This window comes from Acipenser ruthenus, chromosome 8 (genome assembly GCF_902713425.1).
Source record: "Acipenser ruthenus chromosome 8, fAciRut3.2 maternal haplotype, whole genome shotgun sequence".
Lineage (NCBI taxonomy): Eukaryota > Metazoa > Chordata > Actinopteri > Acipenseriformes > Acipenseridae > Acipenser > Acipenser ruthenus.
The window spans coordinates 39,482,610-39,502,541 of NC_081196.1; the positions used below are offsets into that span (position 1 = coordinate 39,482,610).

A 19,932-nucleotide genomic window follows, 5' to 3' on the forward strand; every position below is an offset into this window, starting at 1 on the left:
AACTTATTCTGCCCAATAGGAGGAACCATTGTCTATAACTCCCAACTTATTAAACCATTGTTAGTGCATTATCTATATATATATATAGCCTTATTGCAGGAAACACATCTTAAATCTTGTAATGTCCATTTTATTAAAATATACTTTTTTGAATTGCTGCCCATTCCTGTGCTACAAACAAAAACCAAGGGTGTACTTAACCTTATAGATAGAAAACTGCAGTTATCTATTGAAGTGTCTGGGGGTGATGACTCTGGTTGATGTGTATATTTATTAACATGCATTTTTTATTAGGGGTTGCTGATACTATGTTGGGTTTTCACACAGTAAGCAGCCCCAATTTGGATAAGTCCATTTCAGACTCTTCAACACTCTGTTCATCCCAGGCCCTATGTAACTATAAATTATTTAAATATAGTAGATATGTGGCACCTGAGAAACAACAATGTAAGTGTGGAAAACCAACATCCCTCCAATTGTTCTATCGGACCGTTCCCCACGGCTCTAATTTTACTTGGTGCGAGCTCTGGATTTTCTAGATAGTTTTTGTACTTTTGTTTTCTCTCTCTTAAAAGTAACTGATCACCAAAAAAAAAGTTATTTGGTGTACAGTTGCATTAAGTGAACCAACTTACTGCTGCCAAGCCAAAGCTCTGGGCAATTAACAGACTACCTAATAACATTATTTTGTATTTGATACTGTATTTAAATGTCATATAGTAAAGATAACATTTATACAGTATAAAATACATAATTTTTTACTTCCACGCAGGTTTGTTTTACTGTTGTGTATTTTAGTTTGAAAATAAAATCACATTTCAAATAGCATGCATGTCAAATGTGTGATGCAGTTTTGTATAACTAACCTACATAAGCTCAAGATGTAAATAAACTTTATTTCCATTTGAACACCAAACATTGCAACACATTGTTCACAGAGACAGGAGTACAAAACAACACACACCTCAGCTTTTCACTGCATAACATACAAGGTGATGACTAAGTGTAAACCCAAATTGGTTTGTTCCAGCAGGAGGGTGAGGGTGAGATTAACTACATTAATAAACAGACTATCTCATGGAAATACACACAAGGTTTTGCTGAATTAATGTAGGGTTAAAAAAGAAATAAACTAAAAATGTAACTTGTGAAAACCATATTTTGATATGAGGTTACTGATGGTTAGTTATTAACAACAAAATGCATACAATAAGACATATTTCAAAACATGTCTCAGGCAGTAGTCTTGAACATTTAGTTGTACTTTCGGGTTCACACCATAATTGAGAAAAGATATTTGCTTCCATATACACAGCTCATAGTTTTTACCCATAGTAATAAATCTGCCTAAGGAAAAAATTACAACAGTTAGAATTCTTTGGTTTCATTAACAAATTCCTTTCACACCTCCATATATATGTCCAGTTTTTGATATTCTAAAACACTGGTCTATACAAAATGTTTTATTTTTGTATAATAGTTTAAAAAAAAAGTAAAATAATATTAATTAAATACTAGCACAGTGTTCGTTGGTTGTAAACCCTTAAGATGCCCTGAAATATGTTTTCTCCTACACTAGAGTACCAATACATTTATAAACTGATGTTCAAATATCTTAAGGCAGTATTTAAAAAAAAAAAAAATCTTCTGGTAATCGCTTTGTTCCTCATACTAATCTTGTGGGGAAATACAATCTCATGTATACATAAGAAATAATAGTAGTGGGCAAGATGGATGTTAATACTGACAACCATAATATATCTAGCGTTACATGGAAACAAAGGCAGTAAACAAATAGTGTGTTGGGATAGAAGTGCAGGGTTATGTCAGTCCAATCTCTTCAAGAACGCTGCGTGGGGTCTCCATTTCCTGTAGAAATAGAAAGAAAAAGAAAATACATTACAAATGTCCTGCTTACACACTATCTACATGGTTGGAACCCAGGCACAGGTAAATGGATAAAGTGATTAAGCACAGGATGGCAAAACATCGATATGGAATGAGATTTCACAATTAAGACAACAAAGAACACTTAAGGGATTTGTAATCCGTCGTGAACTAGCTAGACTGATGGCGAAATGCGATGTCTGGATGATGTGCTAAATGGCATGCGTGGAAGTGTTATTGAGGTTAAACAGACAGCAGCCCTTATTGTTCAACAACTGAAACTCACTGAAATCAATTATCTTCACACCTTGTGCTGTGATTTCTTTAGTGATACAGAATTGTTGGAATATGAAAAGTTACTGTCTCTTTAAAATGAATAAGTAACCAGCAAAACTTACTTTAGCATCCTAACATGAGGTTTGCCACAAAGCAAAGAGAAGAATTGCATCAGCACAAGAAAGTCACAAAGAATCAAATGTTTACACACTGGAGAATGAAAGCACAATACAATTTATTTTAGCATATATTGGTGGTACATTAATAATACTATATTTGGAAAGCATTTTTAAGCTTAATATTACCAAAAAGCTTCTGCCATAAGTTCTCTCTCCAATATAACACTTTGTCTGCTGTCATGTTTTTGACATAAGACACCACACACTGCTAAATAATTATCTTTCTTTTTTATGTAAATACTGACTTTAAAAACCCCTTGGATAACTTTACAGCGTGTCCATTTCAGCCCTTGTCTGTAACTATAAACCTGATGAACCTCGCTGGAGGGAAAGGTTGCTCTTTTACCCACTGTGTCATGCACACTGTAAAACGCAACATCATACATTCATCATACATTATTACATTGAAAGAAAAGTGTGTAATGGACTGAAAAAATGGTCTGAAGCACACAAACATCTACAGTTACAAACTTAATATCGTTTAAGATATTGGGTAGTTCACATAACAAAGCAATAAGCTAATGGCTGACTTAATGCCAAAATGGGTATTTAACTATGCATTTAAATAGCCATGATCCTCCTGAAACCGTTAAATGAGTTTTATATGTTACAGCAAGTAGGCCCAGCGTTTGCAGCAGTGTTTTTCAACTACTCTTGGAAATCAAGAACGCTCTTGGCAGCTGTACATTTTAGTTTTAATCTTGATGGGGGAGAGGGTTGTGAAACTTTAAAGAACATTTTAAGCATTTTTAATAGTATTTGCCATTCTTTCTCTCGGACAACTCACTTAGAAAGTGTGCAAGATGGACACAGCTCTTTAAAAAGATTAGACTACTTTCTAATGTATAGGACTCCTTTCTATCATTAAAATGCATTTATTTTCAATGTATTTATTCAGTAAATGATGAATGGTTGAATATCTTGATGGTTATTTGTTTGAAGATATCAGGATGAGCATTATACAGTTTTGCTCTAAGTGTTCTCCCCGAGTAGGTATCACGTTTATTAGGAGAACTAAAATGTGTTACTGATGGTAATCTTACACCTGAAAAATAATTCCTTACATTTGTTCAGGGTTTTTGGAGTCCTTGTCTAGAAAAGGTCATGGTCACTGGCTGTAAAGCAATCCATCATTAGGAAAGAAAGTTGGAGAGAACTTCACTGTCCAGGTGAAATGACCAAGGACAGGGGTTTTCAACCAGGGGTACTTCTAAGGGTTACAGGGGGTACGCAGGACGACTCAGAAATGCAAAAATAAAATAAAAAAGTAAAAGAAAAATGTGTTTAGCAGCTCAAAGGTTAGTATAGTGTAGTTTCAAAGTTATCATCCCCCTGTACGCACTCATGATTTAGATTGAGTTGATTTCCACTCCGATATAGGGTGGGTGAAGCAGACGTCTGGTGATTCTGTCTACAGAGTGCTCTGTGATGCTCATGAACATTGCAGTTTTCAAATATTTAATTGATTAATTGTATAACTGAATACTAAATCAGTGAAGCATAATCGTTCTGCATTTTTTTAAGAAGTAGAAATGCTCCGGTAAACATAAATAATAATCATAATACTCACACTTTGACGGTTTTTGTTTTATTTATTAGGCACGGCTGTTTGCAGCGTTGGATAAGAGTACAGATTAAACTGTGTATCGTTTCGAGTCAGTTTCTTCTACCAGTGGAAATAAATTATTTTTCTGTCTTCCATTTTGCTTGAAGACGGACATTACAGTTGTTGACTTCATACACACTGTACTATTCTGACTACATTGGGATTAGTCTGAAGGAAAATGACAATTCCTTCCATTAATGGCTAGTGTTTTTTATAATCATTGTATTAGCTGCTTTTTATGGTAAATGTGTAGTTAAAAGTGCAGACCTACTGTCAGGAAGAGGTAAAAAATAATTGCAGGGTATCTACATAACTAAAATAGCTAAAATTAAAACACAAGAAATTAAATGAATAAACCGAAAAACAGAAGCCCTAGTTATATTTTTCCTTTGATAGATGTTATCATGATTTTTATTTTTTTTACATATAAAAGACAAAAGCCATTCACAGAAATAAATAGAGATGTTACATGCAGTACTTTATTAAGACAGACTGAGGAATGAGCAAAACCTTAAGATTAAAGCCTATATAATGACACGGCAGAATAGATAACCCCAGTACAGCCCATGTGCAAAATTTCAATGAAACAGAAATGCAGGGAAAAGAATGCAGGGATACATTTAAAAGAAGGTTAAGCTCTCCCCACCCCCACTTACTATAAATATATCTGGCTTTAATAAAATTCTACTTAAAGTGAGTTAATGTTGGTTTTAATTCTTAGCATTACTAAAATCCATTAAGAATTCAAATGTGTACATTGAAAGCTAGTTTCAAAGACCCAAATTAGAACTAATCTTAGTGCTACAGTAAATCTGTGAAACCAGATGCACATTGATTAAGAAATTATCTATATAAAAATATGTATATTGTATATAATTAAAATAGTCTGTTAAGTATTCCTTTTTCAGTTACACATTTGTTATGGTATCTCAGCATTTCCTATACCCCTCTTCACTAATGTTTATGCTCCCTTAGACCATTTTCTCAAACTGAAACAAAACAATAGGTGTTGTGTCCTCCCCAACCCAAATATGGTCTGGCCTAAGGACATTTAAGCAAAGTAAAATATCCACTAAACATGCATTTAAAAATATTTCAGTTCTACAAAACATAACTAAATGTCCATGAAAATACACCACACTAATATCCAAGAAAACAGACCAACAGCTTAAAACAGAGCACATACATACAGCACATAATGCATGTAATGTAGATTCTCTGGCACAGCATTCAGCAAGAAGATGGAGGAAGAAAAAAAAATGATAATACATAAATGACGTAGTAGCAGTGACAGAATGTGCATTTTTTGCTTGAATGGACGGATTTTCAGGGACCCCAGAGCCAAGACAGCGTCGTGCCAATAAGGAAGCAGCCCTCTAGTGCCGTGGGAATTCAGCATGCAGGATGAGCAGCAGAGCCATTTAGTACACAGGGACATTAAAATACTCATGACGGGGCTATAGAAAAGAAATACAGAAGCTCTTATTTACAGTGCATGCAGATTCAAACAAACAATCCTCCAGTGACATGCACTTACAAAAACACACAAAAATAAAAACATTTCAAAGCATGTTTCAGCACAACTTTGCTTTACGGCAGTTGTACATTTTTAAAGTTTAATATACAGGAGTAAATAGGCTAGGGGTTCAATGTAAACACAAGGTGGGCACACTTTTAAAGCCATAGTTGACCAGGTAGCATAACCAGGCAAAAAACAGCCTTAATTTCTCAAACCAATAAGAGTCTAGAACTCAGAAACGTGGGTCACTATGATCTAGGTTCTGATAGGAGTGCTTGTGATAAGGCATGCAGTGCTTAGCTGTTAGTTTGTTGGTTGTTAAAAAGGTAGAATTAAAGATATGTCTGACTATCTACTGACTGGCCTACATGCAGTCTTATAGGACTGGTAAGGGATTGGGATAGATGGCTACAGGACTGCAACAACTCCAACACACAAATCAATGCACACAAAACCCTGAACACTGAATGCAGGTAGCGAACAAGCTGCGTCAACCAGAACAGGGTGTATGGAGTTACACAGGATGGAATTTTACCAAATATGGAGGCAGTGGTTGTTTTATTAGGAACAGTCTGTTCCTTTAAGATGATGACTGACAACTGAATGCAATATCTAACATGCCATATGTAAATATTATTGAAAAATGCTCCTTTTTATTACACACACGATATGCAAGCATGAAACCGCTTTGTTTCGATTTATTTTGTATGTGAAGTTGAGACCCTTTCGCCCCTAGATCTGTAAACAGGACATGGAAAAGAGCAGTAGATGTCAGCATTGTGAACATCCAGTACTGACACTGCAATGCAGAAAGGCCTGCTATTGTTTCCTACCAGGCCTATTAACAAGTATGATTGCATGGAACCATTCCAAAGACTTGTTATACGATTGCATACCTTCCATGCCACCAGCTATTAATAATCAGCACAGCTCTAACCTCATCCAACAAAATGTTATGAAGCCCGAAAAGGGATTTACAACTACCCCTCTGGACTTTCCAAACAAGCAGTTTCAAAGACTGTTTAATAAGCACCATGTTGTTTCACCGGAATATTAACTAAAAGTACCATTAAAATGTCTCGACTTATATGTTTCATGATCCTTGTTTAAGTTTCATTAAATGCCCCTACTTCATAAAAGAAAAAAAATGGTTGCTATGCACATTTTGCTTACACCGTTTTTATTCAAAGTTAGTCAAGTCATAGAGCTTGTGGTGATTTGTTTTATAATTCAAAGCTTCCTTCCGTCAACAGATAATCTCAATAGCGTCATGCTTCTATGCCAGATTATCGTCATCAGTTTAACTAAAAGGGCATTTCCATATACATTTGATGCTTTGGTGCACACAAGGCAAGGAAGAAAAATGCTGCTTTCAGTGTTAACAAAACATGCCAAGTTGCAGAGAAAACAATTTGATGTTGGCTTCTAAAGATCCAAGATGGTGCACATACACTACACTACCCTCCAAGAGGTTTTGGAACAGTAGTGGATGAATTAATACATAACAACTGGGTGAAGGGAATGTTTTGCCTGTTACAGACCCCTATATTATTAATATTTGAACAGATGATTGTCCCATGCAAACTGTTTTAATTAACAAGTGTAGAGGTACCCCAAAAATGATACATTTACAACCAATAGGTGAGACATTATTTCGTCACGACTAGTACAGTATGTCTATTAATAATAATAACAATAATAATGTCCCACCCAGTCGTTCTGCAGTCCTACAGCAGCAGCTTGGGTACCCAGGATATTGAGGTGTGTTTGCAGATGTTACACTGTTTAAGGTCACAGAGCTAGCAAATAATTACTCCATACCAATTCCTTAACTGGGGGTTATTATCAAAGCCTGATAACCGTGCTTTTGTTAAAACAAGTTAATGAAACGCCTGGAACGAAAGGTGAATTCCATCTGAATTCCAACAGAATGCCAATAAGGAAATAGATTTTGCAAAAAAAATAAGTTACTCAAAATCTACTTACCAAGTTTTGAATAACCCCTTTGGTGTTCAAGATTAATGGTTATGCCAGACTTTGGAATAGCTTGAGTAGAAAGAGCTATGGCAACAGTGCGTAAGGGTCCCCCAAATGTAAAGCACAAACTACATTGTGTGGATGCTTTTACAGTGCTATCAGGAATTTGCTAAAGTTAAGGTCACATTTTTTGACTGCATGCACTGACCCACCACGTTTTTATAAACAATGCAGCAAGGGTATTCTCCTCACAGAGCACATTGTGTAACCTTGTAAATGGAACCAGCTAGAACAGAAAGGATTTGAGCAAACAATCATTCTATGACAACCTTAAAGGCTTAAGAAACAATTCCCTCAGATCAAATATTTGTTGTTTGGTGCACTTTCTTTTGACGATAAATAGATATATACAGATATAAAATTGTAAATACAATACAGATAGCATTATGTTTTAAACCACAGATTAAAACGCCACACCACTGCAAAAACATAGCCTTACCAAGATGGTAGAACACAGGCAAAAACAATGTCAATTCAACAACGAAAAATATAAAAGCATGCAATTTTGTTTATTTTTATTGGACATACTCTAAAAGACACATATAAAGTCAGCTGGAAAAGTGTATTTGACAGACCCCAAAAACCTCTAACAGGATTATGATTGTTTTGGCCTCATCAGTAAAATGAAACAGACGAAATATGTAGCCACCAATGCAGAGACCTTTAAAAGGTTTATTAAAAAGGGACAATATAAGAACACCACTGCAAACCAAAGATGTTAATGATAAAATGAAAAATAATATAAAAAAGGCCCCCAGGCACTCTCCAAATGTCATCATGCAACAGGTTTAAACTCCAACACCTGGACAGAGGCTTTCTATTCGCCCGGTCTTATCAGGCAATGTTTCAACCAATGCCACATGCAAACTGCATAGCACCCCTTTTCACCCATGCTACTTGAATGGGTCAATATGGTATTTACCAATAGTCTGGAAGGGGGATGGGGAGCATAAGAGGTCAAAGCCTCAGATCTCTCCCAATTATAAGACATCGTCGGTTGATATACTTCCCCAGTCTTCATTCTGGCTCTACAAACACAAAATCAAGCAAGATTGTGCTCAGTTTAAATGACACAGTGACTTGATCTTGGAACCAAGGTCAAACCTTTTCATGCTTGCACCTCGCTTATAAAACGAAAATATCTTGCAAGATAAGTATCTTAACATAATAATCAAGTTCCTATACGGATGTGGATTTTTAATCATAGAGGAACAGGTAGTGTCAAGAGTCCTTTTTTTTTTTTAACATCAAAACGACATAAGCAAAATGTTACCATTTAGCAAAAAAACACTAGTAGCTAGCTATTGCTGTTAATGTTTTATTTTCTCCGTTGGAATTCAAAAAAGCAAAAACAAATTTTGTCAGAGAATGTGTAGAATAAAATCATTTTTCTGGATTTTAAACTTACCAGGTGTAACAAAGCCATTGTCATAACATTGGGAACTTTATGAAACAGAAACTTAAATATACTGACAAAGACTTGTCAATAAACCATTGTACTATACTACTCTATAGCCAATGAATGAGTTTATAGGCAGCCTTACTCATACAGCAGCTATTGTCGTAATGGCTTTCTTCTTAAGGTATTAATCATGTAAAAGATTATTGATTGATACATTTTTCATTATGTTTAGATTGTGTTTCAATGTGCTTTTATAGTTAAATTGCTTTAATGTGTTTTATAATTTAGTTGCTTCAATATGCTTTAAATACATGTCTGTGTAGATAAAGGTTATTCAAGGCCCTGTGTAAATCGCGATTTCACCCACTTCGCGGAAATTCTTAAGAATATTGAAAAATATTGCAATTTTTTTCAATATTCTTAAGAAGTAATTTCATAATTATCTGTATTTCATTAAAAAAAAATTACATTAACTAAACCGTACAGCTCTGCTGTGTGCCTGCGTGTACTATTCGCCATGCATAGTGCTGTGTACTGATTATGTCATGTGACTATACTCAATCTAGGTGGGAAATTAAAATACTACACACTGTAAACAAGAAAATGGATGTCTCTAAAAAGGCTAAAAACATGTCTGCAGCAGATCGCATAAAGCAATATCCAGCAGGAGTTTAAGCCCGGGACAGAGAGGCGCGGTGCGGCACGGCACGCGAGGCATTTTGCCGCCTGTATTGCTGCCACTGCTTTCATATTGTGTTGGACAGATCAGCGTAGGATGATACCGCTAGTCCCGTCACACCGCTCAAATTGAATCCAGAGCGATTTTTTTCTGGCTGTCGCGCAGCATCATCGGTTGCTTAACCAATCACAACTAAGGGCTGACAACATGTGCTTGCCAGGAAAACTCACGAATGAAACTATTGTCTACGGAGGTGTCCAAGCACACTGAAGCGTTTAATTCCTCCCATATTTCATACAAGGACAGGCAAGTCAATATTTTATACATCGCCCCTGATAAGCATCCTTCCTGTAGCCAATTTGATACTATTATGTTTTGCCTTTATTATTTCTGTAGTTCACTACTATTTTTATTAAACTGGCTGTAAAAGGATATATTTTCTAACACTTTAGTAGTAGGCTACTTGCGGTCAGCAACGTATTGTATGTTTCTTTGCTAAACTGATCGCTAAACTGAAGTTACGTAGTGCATACCACTCCTGTGTGTCCAGGTGCAGACTAGCGGTATCACACCTTGAAAATGTCCAGCGGTAACCTGCCGGACCCGTCTGTCCTGGACTTTACACAGCGATGGAGGCAAGCTCTACTGTACGTTCTGCAACGTTACTGTAGATCACTACCGAAAATCATCTGCTGACAGGCATTTAGATTCAAATATTCACTGAAAGAGAAAGGCAGAAATCCAGAGCAGTACCGCGACTGCTTTACTTGCAAAGAAACAAAAAGCGACTTCCAAAAGTCCACTGAAAACTGTGAAGCACGAAACGCATTCAAATTTGACTTCTTAGAGGCGTTTGTTCGTGCAAATATCCCTCTTGAAAAATTGGACAACCAAATTTTACATAAATTCTTCATACTGAGTGTAGCAAACGGTGGAACGATTCCTTCATCAGCCTAGCTGAGACGTGAATACTTACCTAAAGGTGCCAAGTATCACAATCAGGAGACTGTTTTACCAATTCCATAGTTGCTTGTCAGTGGTCAGCGACGAGTCCACTGATGCCCAAGATCAGTATGTGTTTCACATTGTATTTGTTTTGCAAGGCCTAAATGGTGAACATGCATCAGATGTAGAACTGAAAGCTGTCCTTGCAGATGCACTTTACCTACAGGCTGTTAACACTGTTTCACAAGCTATTGTAAAGTGCTTGAAAAATGTTGACATTCATTTTGATGATGCTGTTTAAAAAAAAAAATAATAATCTGTACGCATAAATTTATAAAATAGTTCTGTGCACATTCCGCAAAATATGATACTTCACCCGTGACACTGGGATTTTCACAGAGCCTCATCTATACTGTACACCAAAGGTTGGATAGCAAACAAAATCTTTTTTTCATTTATAGCGATAAATGCGATAAGCCAGGAGTCCTGGAGGGAACTGCAGAGTGAAGAGGCATTACAAGATCAAAAACTTAGGCTTCTGGGAACGTGGTTACATGCCATCCTTTAAAATACACTTGCAGAGCTTAGCACTTTGAAAAGCGGAAATCAATTACGTTAGAGTTTTTTTTTTTCTCTTATGCAATAAGACTGGAGCCACATTAAGCTCTACCACAGAAGAAACTATTTAAAAGGGTGTGTTCCTTTTTCCTGAAAACATAAAAGCAATTCTACTTTAGTAACGCCAATGTCTTTCTATTATTTTAAAACGGACAACAGATCCTTTCTAATTATTGTGAAATTCACAATCACTAATTAGGGATGGTAAAGATACACTTACCTATTGTGTATTTTAAAGACCGTTTATGTTATTCCTGTTTAATAAATGTATTGTGTGATGTATTACAAAAAAAAAAGAATTGAAATGCAAACAATTAATTGCCTGCCTTTTAAGAAATAAATTCTCTTCTCAAACACTACCTAGTTACAGCTCAAGTACAAGCAGTTTCCTATTGATGTACCCAAGCAGTTTATTAGCTGGATGAAACCTCAGTTTCATGAGGGTGTGTGTCAGTAATTAGTTTGGTTCTGTTCCTGATTTCAGGGTACTCTGAGCAGATGTATTCTCTTCTGGTGATGACAAACCAATTTTATCAGATGGTAATCTTACCGTTCTTATATTTTCACATCACATTTCTGCGATATTTAAAGATCATACAGACACACCAGTTAAAAAGGTTTTCTTCCAAATTAATGGGTTTGCTTAACTACTAAAATCCTAATTTAACTGTTTTAATATATTGTGTATGTTTGTTTTATTTTTTCTGTTTTTCACTTTTGTTAAGCGCATTGCGATATTATTTTATGAAAGGCGCTATATAAAAAAGATTATTATTATTATTATTATTATTATTATTATTATTATTATTATTATTAATACTGTTAATGCAATATGTTCGCAAATTAACTCAGCTTTGGAAAAAAAGAATGTAAGTGTTACTGTTGTGCAACATAGGTTATTGATCATTTTTATGCTAAGTCAGCAACTACTCTAAAGTACATCAGTTAGCAGCCCTTAAAAAACATTATGTATAAAACTGAAAATCTAATTGGAAAAAAAAAAAAAAAACATTACAAATAACTTTCAGTATATAATCTAAATCTGAGCTTTGTTTGATCCCTTTCTAATTACTGCTTTATTATGGTGTATTATTTACTGTTGATTAAGATATGAAAATCTCATTCTATGTCATTTTTTTTTAATAGTGCAACAGCCACAGTAATCCTGTTAAATATAAACACAGTGAATACCAGACAGGAAGAGGCTCAATTAATACTCTCAATCTAATTACACCACATTTTTTCTTCAAAATACATTACTATTTCTGGCAATACTGGATCTGCAATCATAGTCATCAGTTCACAACCAGGAAATCTGGTGGTATGAAGACGGGTATACGCCAATGATGTAAAGGTTAAAATGGAAGAAAAAAAGCTGCCTAAAATCCACATAATAGAAAAATGTATAGTTAGAAAAAAAAACAAAAACACAATGGTTCAATGGTTTTTCCCCCAGTCGTGTTTAACCTTGTTAGGGAAGAGCTGGGTCTAGGTTTTCAAAATGAAATATTTCTTCTAATTTTGCATATACAAAGTACAAACATAACCAATTCTGAACACAGACTGTATTCACATGCTAATACCTACTAGCACCTTTATGGAACATGATGAACATTTTCAGTCTAAAATTTAATAAATGTCTCCATAGAACAACCTTTTCTTCATATCTTACTAAAGCATTGGCTATAGGGGACTTGTGGCATAGTCTGGGTAAATGTGATGTTTGGATGTGCAACAGGCTCCAGTAACTGTAACTGTTAACTGATGCGCTGGCCAGTCAAGGAGATTGGTTCCAATTTAACACTGTTTAATGACACAGGATATGTGAACAAGGGAAAATGAATCTAAAAAAAAATAATCAAAACAGCAAACACATTATAAAAGTTACACAGCATTTTCCAACACTAACCACAATCACACATAAATGTTGCTTTAAAAATCAACCTTCATATATTTGATTACAGAAATGTTATTCAAAAGGTAGTTTTAGTTTAAATGTTGTTTAATTTAAATACAATTTCTTAATGAATTCCAATTAATCACTCTACACTTATTCATACATCAGTTGTATGTTTATTTGTACCTACTGTTAAATGTACCAACATTTCCTATGTGTTGATTTTAGTTTTAGCTAAACGATATACATCTTTCTAAATGGAACAGTGTTTTACTTGAGTGCACATTGTAAAAACGAACAAAAAAAAACTATTTAAGGGACCGTTCTGAATTATTACTAAATGGGGTCTATTTTAATGATCTAATCAGTGTCAGATCCAAATAGTCCCTCTCTAATATCATATTAGTCAGGCTTTTTGACACCTTTACTAACATCACTAAGCAGCACCTTTAAAGGCAACAGTGTGTGTATCAGCCGCTGTTTAGATCAATGAAACAGATTCAGACCCTTAATATATAGCTGTTAATCTAAAGTTATCTATGTACCACTACTACACATGACTACTCCATACAACCTGTTATCTCTACTAATAAATCTAGGGTATTATAATGTTTAGTTTTTATTAAACAGTGTTAATTAAGTATACCTGAAGAGATTCAAAGAAGTGAGTCTAGCTTCTGGATTTCAGCGATAGAACAGTAAAGAAGCACAGGTGTCAGGTGAAAAGCCCAAATGTTATGGCTTGTACAGTATATTTCACTTATAAAAGGTCTGAAACAAGATACAATATGCCAAGCTCGCTGGGATAAAGCAGGAGGAGGTTAGGCACAAATCTCAAGACGTCAATTAAAAAAACACATTTAAATCCTGTCGTACTAAATGCAGTTTTCCCATCTAGTTTTGCATAAATATGTTTTGAATACATCAATGGAAAGAATGTCCATTTGAAAGTGAGACTGAAATGATAAAAAGACACCTAGTGGGCATAAAAGCACTTTAAGCATGCGAGTAAAAGTGATATGCACTGTATGGACAGTTCTGCCTCCATTTGGAATCTAGCAACAGAAAGGACAACTTGAAGCAGCAAAGCAAGAGCTGTACAGAGAAGCAGGGGAGGCTTGAAAGAAAGGGAGCAGAAAGCAGACACTTGCTGTGGGCTGCTGTACGGTTTGAGTAAATCAACTGTTAACTCAGGGTTAGAAATAAGGAGGTGGTGGGGGTTCCTCTCAATGGCACTGCATGCGAAGGTGCAGAGGTGAGGGAATTCTCCATATCTTACCTCCTGCAACAGGTCTGCCTGCTCGATGGCTTTCAAGACATTTTTCTTCGAGGTCTCCTGAGCTTCACCACCCAGCAGGAACTCATCCAGGATAAAGTACGCCTTTTCGAAGTTAAAGATTATGTCAAGTTCGCACACCTGCAAGGTAAACCACAAGCACACTTACAGGATGCGTCTATATCAAACTAAGGTCTGCAGAGGGTCTCCAATTCTAGAAACTTCTCTTTTGTAAAACAGAACATACATGAAATGTGGCATTTTTTCCCCACCATGACAAATAGTGGGTAGCACAGCAGACTCACAATGTTACTAGCTGAATTTATCCATCTGCATTTTACAGACTTTAGAAAAGATGCCCCATTGGTATTACCCCTATATATTTTGCAGTTATTTAATTACCTAGGGTAAAACAAAGATAAAAAGGAAAAAGAAAATCTCTCAACTCACACTGCCAAAGTATTTATCCAGCAGCTCTACGTAACGGTGAATTATCTCAAGAGTTATGAGTTCATTATCCTGATCTTCAATTGCACAGCAGAAGTACAAGCTAGCATACCTGAAAATTACAAATAAATATTTAAAAAAATAAGACTTGTTCCAAAACACTTACAAAAAATTATAATACATCTTGTGATGGGTCATGTATCACAGCACTGTTCCTTTTTCTTATCTGGTTATCACTTTTCAGTATTACCCATTACCGATTATGCAAACGTTGGTTAAAGCAATTAATCTGTTACTGTCTTGGCTCATCTCCTTCCTTAACTAGACACAGTACATCCATTTTAATTGGTTTGCGCTGGTTAAGCTTCGGCAAATAAAAACCTTTATGCTCAGCTCATCGCTACCAACCCTGCGCTGACTCGGGAGGGTGAAGACGAACACCCACTGTCAGCCGACCACTTTTTTTCACACTGCGGACTCACCATGCAGCCACTCAAGAGCTACAGTGTCGGAGGACAACGCAGCTCTTGGGCAGCTTTACAGATAAGCCCGCAGGCGACCGGCTACAGGGGTCGCTGATGCGCGGTGAGCCGAGGACACCCTGGCCGACCTAACCCTCCCTCCCCCCGGGCGGCGCTCAGCCAATTGAGCGCCGCCCCCTGGGAGCTCCCGTCCTCGGTAGACAAAGGAATTGCCTGGACTCTGAACTCTCGACGTCCAGACTAAAGGGCGCATCCTGCACTCTACGCAAGTGCTTTTACTGGATGCGCCACTCGGGAGCCCTAATAAAAACCTTTTTTTAGTTTGGTGACCCTATATGGTCCTTTTCCTCAATATCTGAATGTGCTTGGTGCACTCCTTATTAACATTCAAAAAGCTGTATGAATAATTTTATACTGTTTAAGTTGTTATTGTATGAAGGCACACAGCCATCATGCATTAACTAACAGTAATCCATCCTGAGGTCATTAATGATATAACAAGCCATTTGGTTTCAGTATATGTATATATAAGCTAACCATTCAATTCAGGTATATGTTTTTTATATTATGATAAATGGTAATTCATACAACTGTTTTACAACCATTTGTATCAATATTGAGCCTAAATTCCAGGTATAACGTACCCTTGGCTCTATGCAAATGTTTGCTGGAGTTGACAGTTTGATAAAGGGACATAGAGAAACCATAATCCGCATATTGCAGCAAATAAGATGGACACCATTATTGATTGACTACAAGCTGTGTATTCACCACACTTGTGTTTTAAATGTATTTGAATTTGTGGTTTGTTCTTAGGGTTTTCCTAAAACGTATCCTTTTATACACTGTAATTTATAAAGAAGAACTTTATTCTCTAGTTTGTTTACATGCTCATCCAAAGTTTTATGGGTCACTGCAGCTCTTAATTCATTTCAAACTTTGCCAGATGCTTAAATGCTGGAAACCAGTGAGCCAGACAGAATTAGTTATTGCTTTGGTTTCCATTTTCCTTTGTATGGTTTTTCAAGGTTAACAATACATTGTATTGTCATCATTAGTATGAAGTATGAAAAATGATTTATTGTGGCATTATGCAGCACAGCTGCTGTGCTACTACCAGAAGGCACATTTGCTTTCATGAAATTGATACCAACTTACAAAAGAACACACTGGGCAGATTTTTTATTTAATAAACCAGTGATCAAAATATCTGCTATTTCAAGACAAATCTGTAGCAGTACAATAGTGATGTAACCATTTCCCTGCCCCTCATCTCAACGGATGAGCTGCCAAAACTGAAATATTCATCCCCAAGCAATTGCTTCTTTCTTTTTCAGTGAGCGCATCAGAGCATGTGATTCCATCCTCACTCATCTGGAAATCAGCTGATTCAGCTTATGTCTCATAGCAGCAGCAACTTTTGCTTATGACGATCCTCACCACTAGCATTGTCAAAGAAACTAACACAGACATGGATAGGATCATATTAGAATTTGAGCAAATTGTAAAAGTCTGGAACACCCTTCCTGGTTAAGCCACCAGGTTTATTCCACACTAAAAAAATCTAAAATAAATCAAAGCTTTAGCTAAGTTTTACTTACATGAAAATATCAGTGGTTATGCGAAGAAAAATCACTGATTATTATAATAATCACCCATCTTTAGTGGGTGAAGGAACAAAACATTTTGAAGTTGGTACTCTACATGACCATCAGAAAAATAATTCACAGAAATTAATTTTTTAGCACAGTAAGTAATTTAGACCCCAAAAAATAATCAATGCTTTTCATTTTTTTGCAATATTCAGTACAGTGGAGCTGTTGACCCATTGAGTAGCAATTTAACAGACATACATTTTAAAAACTGCCAATTTTAGGATCTTGTCTTGTCTTGTATATGGAATGGGATTTCATCTGTATAAGAGTATACATTACTCCAATGGAAAAGGTTAAAGTGTTTAAATATTAGTTTCTTAAGCATTAAATATACATCTTTTTGAAGACTAGTTTCTCTATATATTGTTAAAAACTGTATATTTTTCTTTAAAAACTGCTTTAGTAATAAATCAGCACATATCAAAACCTTTTGTAAACAATCTTGAGGTCACGCCACTCCAGGAAGCTGCACATTTTGGGTTTCCGGGCCAATACTGTCTGCACGAGTTCCCTGGTGATCTTTTTCTTCTCCTTGTCTGACAGCGGGACATACCACTTCTGGAGCCTCAGCTTCCCCTGGCGACTGAAAAGCAGCATGAACTGCATCTGAGAAGGGAATGAAATACATGCAAGGCTTTGTTTACAGCGGCACCACAAGTTGCTACTTTGATGGAGTGGTTGTGCTGGAAGTTTGTGTAAAAAAAATAAAATAAAATATGTTACCTCTGAATTACTCAGCTCTGACATGGACCCACCAAAAAGGATTTTTATGCTTTCATAAAATGACCCAACAGAAAAGTAGGCAGATAACTACTAATAGCTTCAAGGATGAGTGGGAACTGTATTGGTGCTGTGCTTTTCTACATACACATCATACAATATATGTGCATCACATTGCACAATCTGGTACATTGACCGTTTCTCATCAATACAGACCAGGATTCTGAAGCACCTGGCAATGGTGTGTCGACCATCACTCCTCTTTTAGAGTCTGTCGTTTTGTTTTAATGTTACATTACACATATTAGATTTGCATAGCAAAATAAACCGTTTGCGCGTATATTTTATATATATATAAAACTTAAATCCATACGAGTTAACGTAAAGCTCTCCAGTGGTTCACATCGCTATCGACGGTGATGTGGCTATTACGTTCACTTACCGTTTAACTATTTTGCACATGCACTCTGGCTAATGAAAACTGAGTCGTGTAATGCCCCATACTGGTGCATATGCACGTATTATAACTGCATTTAAAATTACAAGTGCATTTATTACTTACGTTCCTAGATAAATGCAGCAGGAAAAATAAATGTAAATTTCGGCATTCGTTTTAATTATTTGTTTATGATCTATAACTAGGCTAAATTAACCGATATTACTAGAACGCACACAAGTTATCTAATTGTGTGTGTGTGTGTGTTTTTATTCCATTTAAACAAGGTACAACAAAAACTAAACAAAACAAAAAAATGAATGTGTACGCCAGCAGTACCATCCAAGAACCGATCAATCACTATTTCTTGTTCAGGACGGTTACGTTAGTGCTGTTGAAAAATGAAAATAGCGAGCAGGCCACACAGAGCAAGTGGCCAAGTATGTTTCACACGGTTATAAACAGAATAAAAAATAAAAAAACAGAAACATAAGAAAGCATGTAAATGAATTAATCATTATAAAGCTGAGTTTCCCTCCCCCGTCAATCCCCATGTTGTTGTACGTAGTCGGAGCCAAGCGCGCACACACACAAAAAGAACGTCTAGACTTTTTTTTTTTGACAGACACAACATACAATTTGTCACGCCGTTTGAGACACACAAAAGAATGCAATTTAAATAACGTTTGAAGATTAAAATAACTTACCGTAACCTTTATTTATAGCCGCCTACGAGAAAACATACATTGATCTAAAAGGACCAATTATCTACTTCTTAATTGTATCTGCACAATGCCCCTCCTCTCTCTCTCTCTCCTGTCTGTCCCCCTCTTCCTTGTAGATGGATCACGCAAGGGACGTCAGCGAACCACCTTTTCACTGATTGGTTTAGCCCCTCAGTATTCGATTTTTAATTGGTCCTCAAAATCCGTTATTCCAACCTTTACCCTCACGCTGAGAAGGGGCTGGTGGTGTTCTGTCTTTGGTAGGCTTTCTTCTGCTGTATGTCAATCATCGCCACCGTCAACTGTTCCATCCCCGTTATAATATAAAATAATACAAGTGTAGTATGGTGTTTTCGCAACACTTGCGTCATATAAAGGTCATGCAATTTGCTACTGTTATTACAGAATTGTTATTACAGAATTGTTTTCGGGCAGCAGTGTGGAGTAGTGGTTAGGGCTCTGGACTCTTGACCGGAGGGTTGTGGGTTCAATCCTCAATAGGGGACACTGCTGTTGTACCCTTGAGCAAGGTACTTTACCTAGATTGCTCCAGTAAAAACCCAACTGTATAAATGGGTAATTGTATGTAGAAATAATGTATTATGTGATATTTTGTAACAATTGTAAGTCGCCCTGGATAAGGGTGTCTGCTAAGAAATAAATAATGATAATAATAATAGCAGTGTCTAATGTAGTGGTATAAGTTTAAACTAAAGGGAGAGCATGCTAAAGTTATTGCCAGCAAAATGTATAATAATTCACCAGTGGAGTAAACCTGTCCTGAAGGACAACTAAATAATTTGAATAAATAAATAAAAATAAAAATACATTTGAGTTGATGGTACTGCAGGTTGTTATGCTTTCATTTGCAGTAGCTTTTCAATACAAGTAAAGTAAAGCATAATGGAAGAGCCATTTATGTTAGATTTGGTGCCCAAGTTTTTACTTACAGTTATTTCGTTTTTTTAAGATTGCCCATTTTTATGACTGTAAACTGTGGTGTTGCCATCAGATGTCTCATATTTTTTGTTTCACAACTGCATCCTGAAATTAAATAGGTTAAGCAACTTTAACCCTAAGCCTATAACTGTAAGCACTTTGGGTGTCACAAGATAATGACCTGGCACCTGATCTGATGATTGTAAT

At 36.1% G+C, this 19,932-nt stretch overlaps 1 protein-coding gene across 4 annotated transcripts; it reads right to left on the minus strand.

The window, feature by feature from the left end:
* Positions 1 to 876: 876 nt before the first annotated feature.
* LOC117406597 (AP-1 complex subunit sigma-2-like) lies at positions 877 to 18,924 on the minus strand. 4 transcript variants are annotated; one of them, XR_009329375.1, is made up of 7 exons: positions 18,769 to 18,924; positions 17,333 to 17,511; positions 14,772 to 14,880; positions 14,325 to 14,462; positions 8,427 to 8,532; positions 2,286 to 5,405; positions 877 to 1,869 (listed from the first exon to the last, which is right to left on the minus strand). XR_009329375.1 is itself a non-coding variant. In XM_034010741.3 (5 exons), exons 2-5 carry the CDS (start codon positions 17,509 to 17,511, stop codon positions 1,822 to 1,824), a joined length of 474 nt encoding a protein of 157 aa, XP_033866632.1. In that variant the 5' UTR covers positions 18,769 to 18,924; the 3' UTR covers positions 877 to 1,821. The 4 variants fall into 4 exon arrangements, 1 of the variants encoding a protein (XP_033866632.1); XR_009329376.1 differs by lacking the exon at positions 8,427 to 8,532; XR_004544969.3 differs by lacking the exon at positions 2,286 to 5,405.
* Positions 18,925 to 19,932: the final 1,008 nt, after the last annotated feature.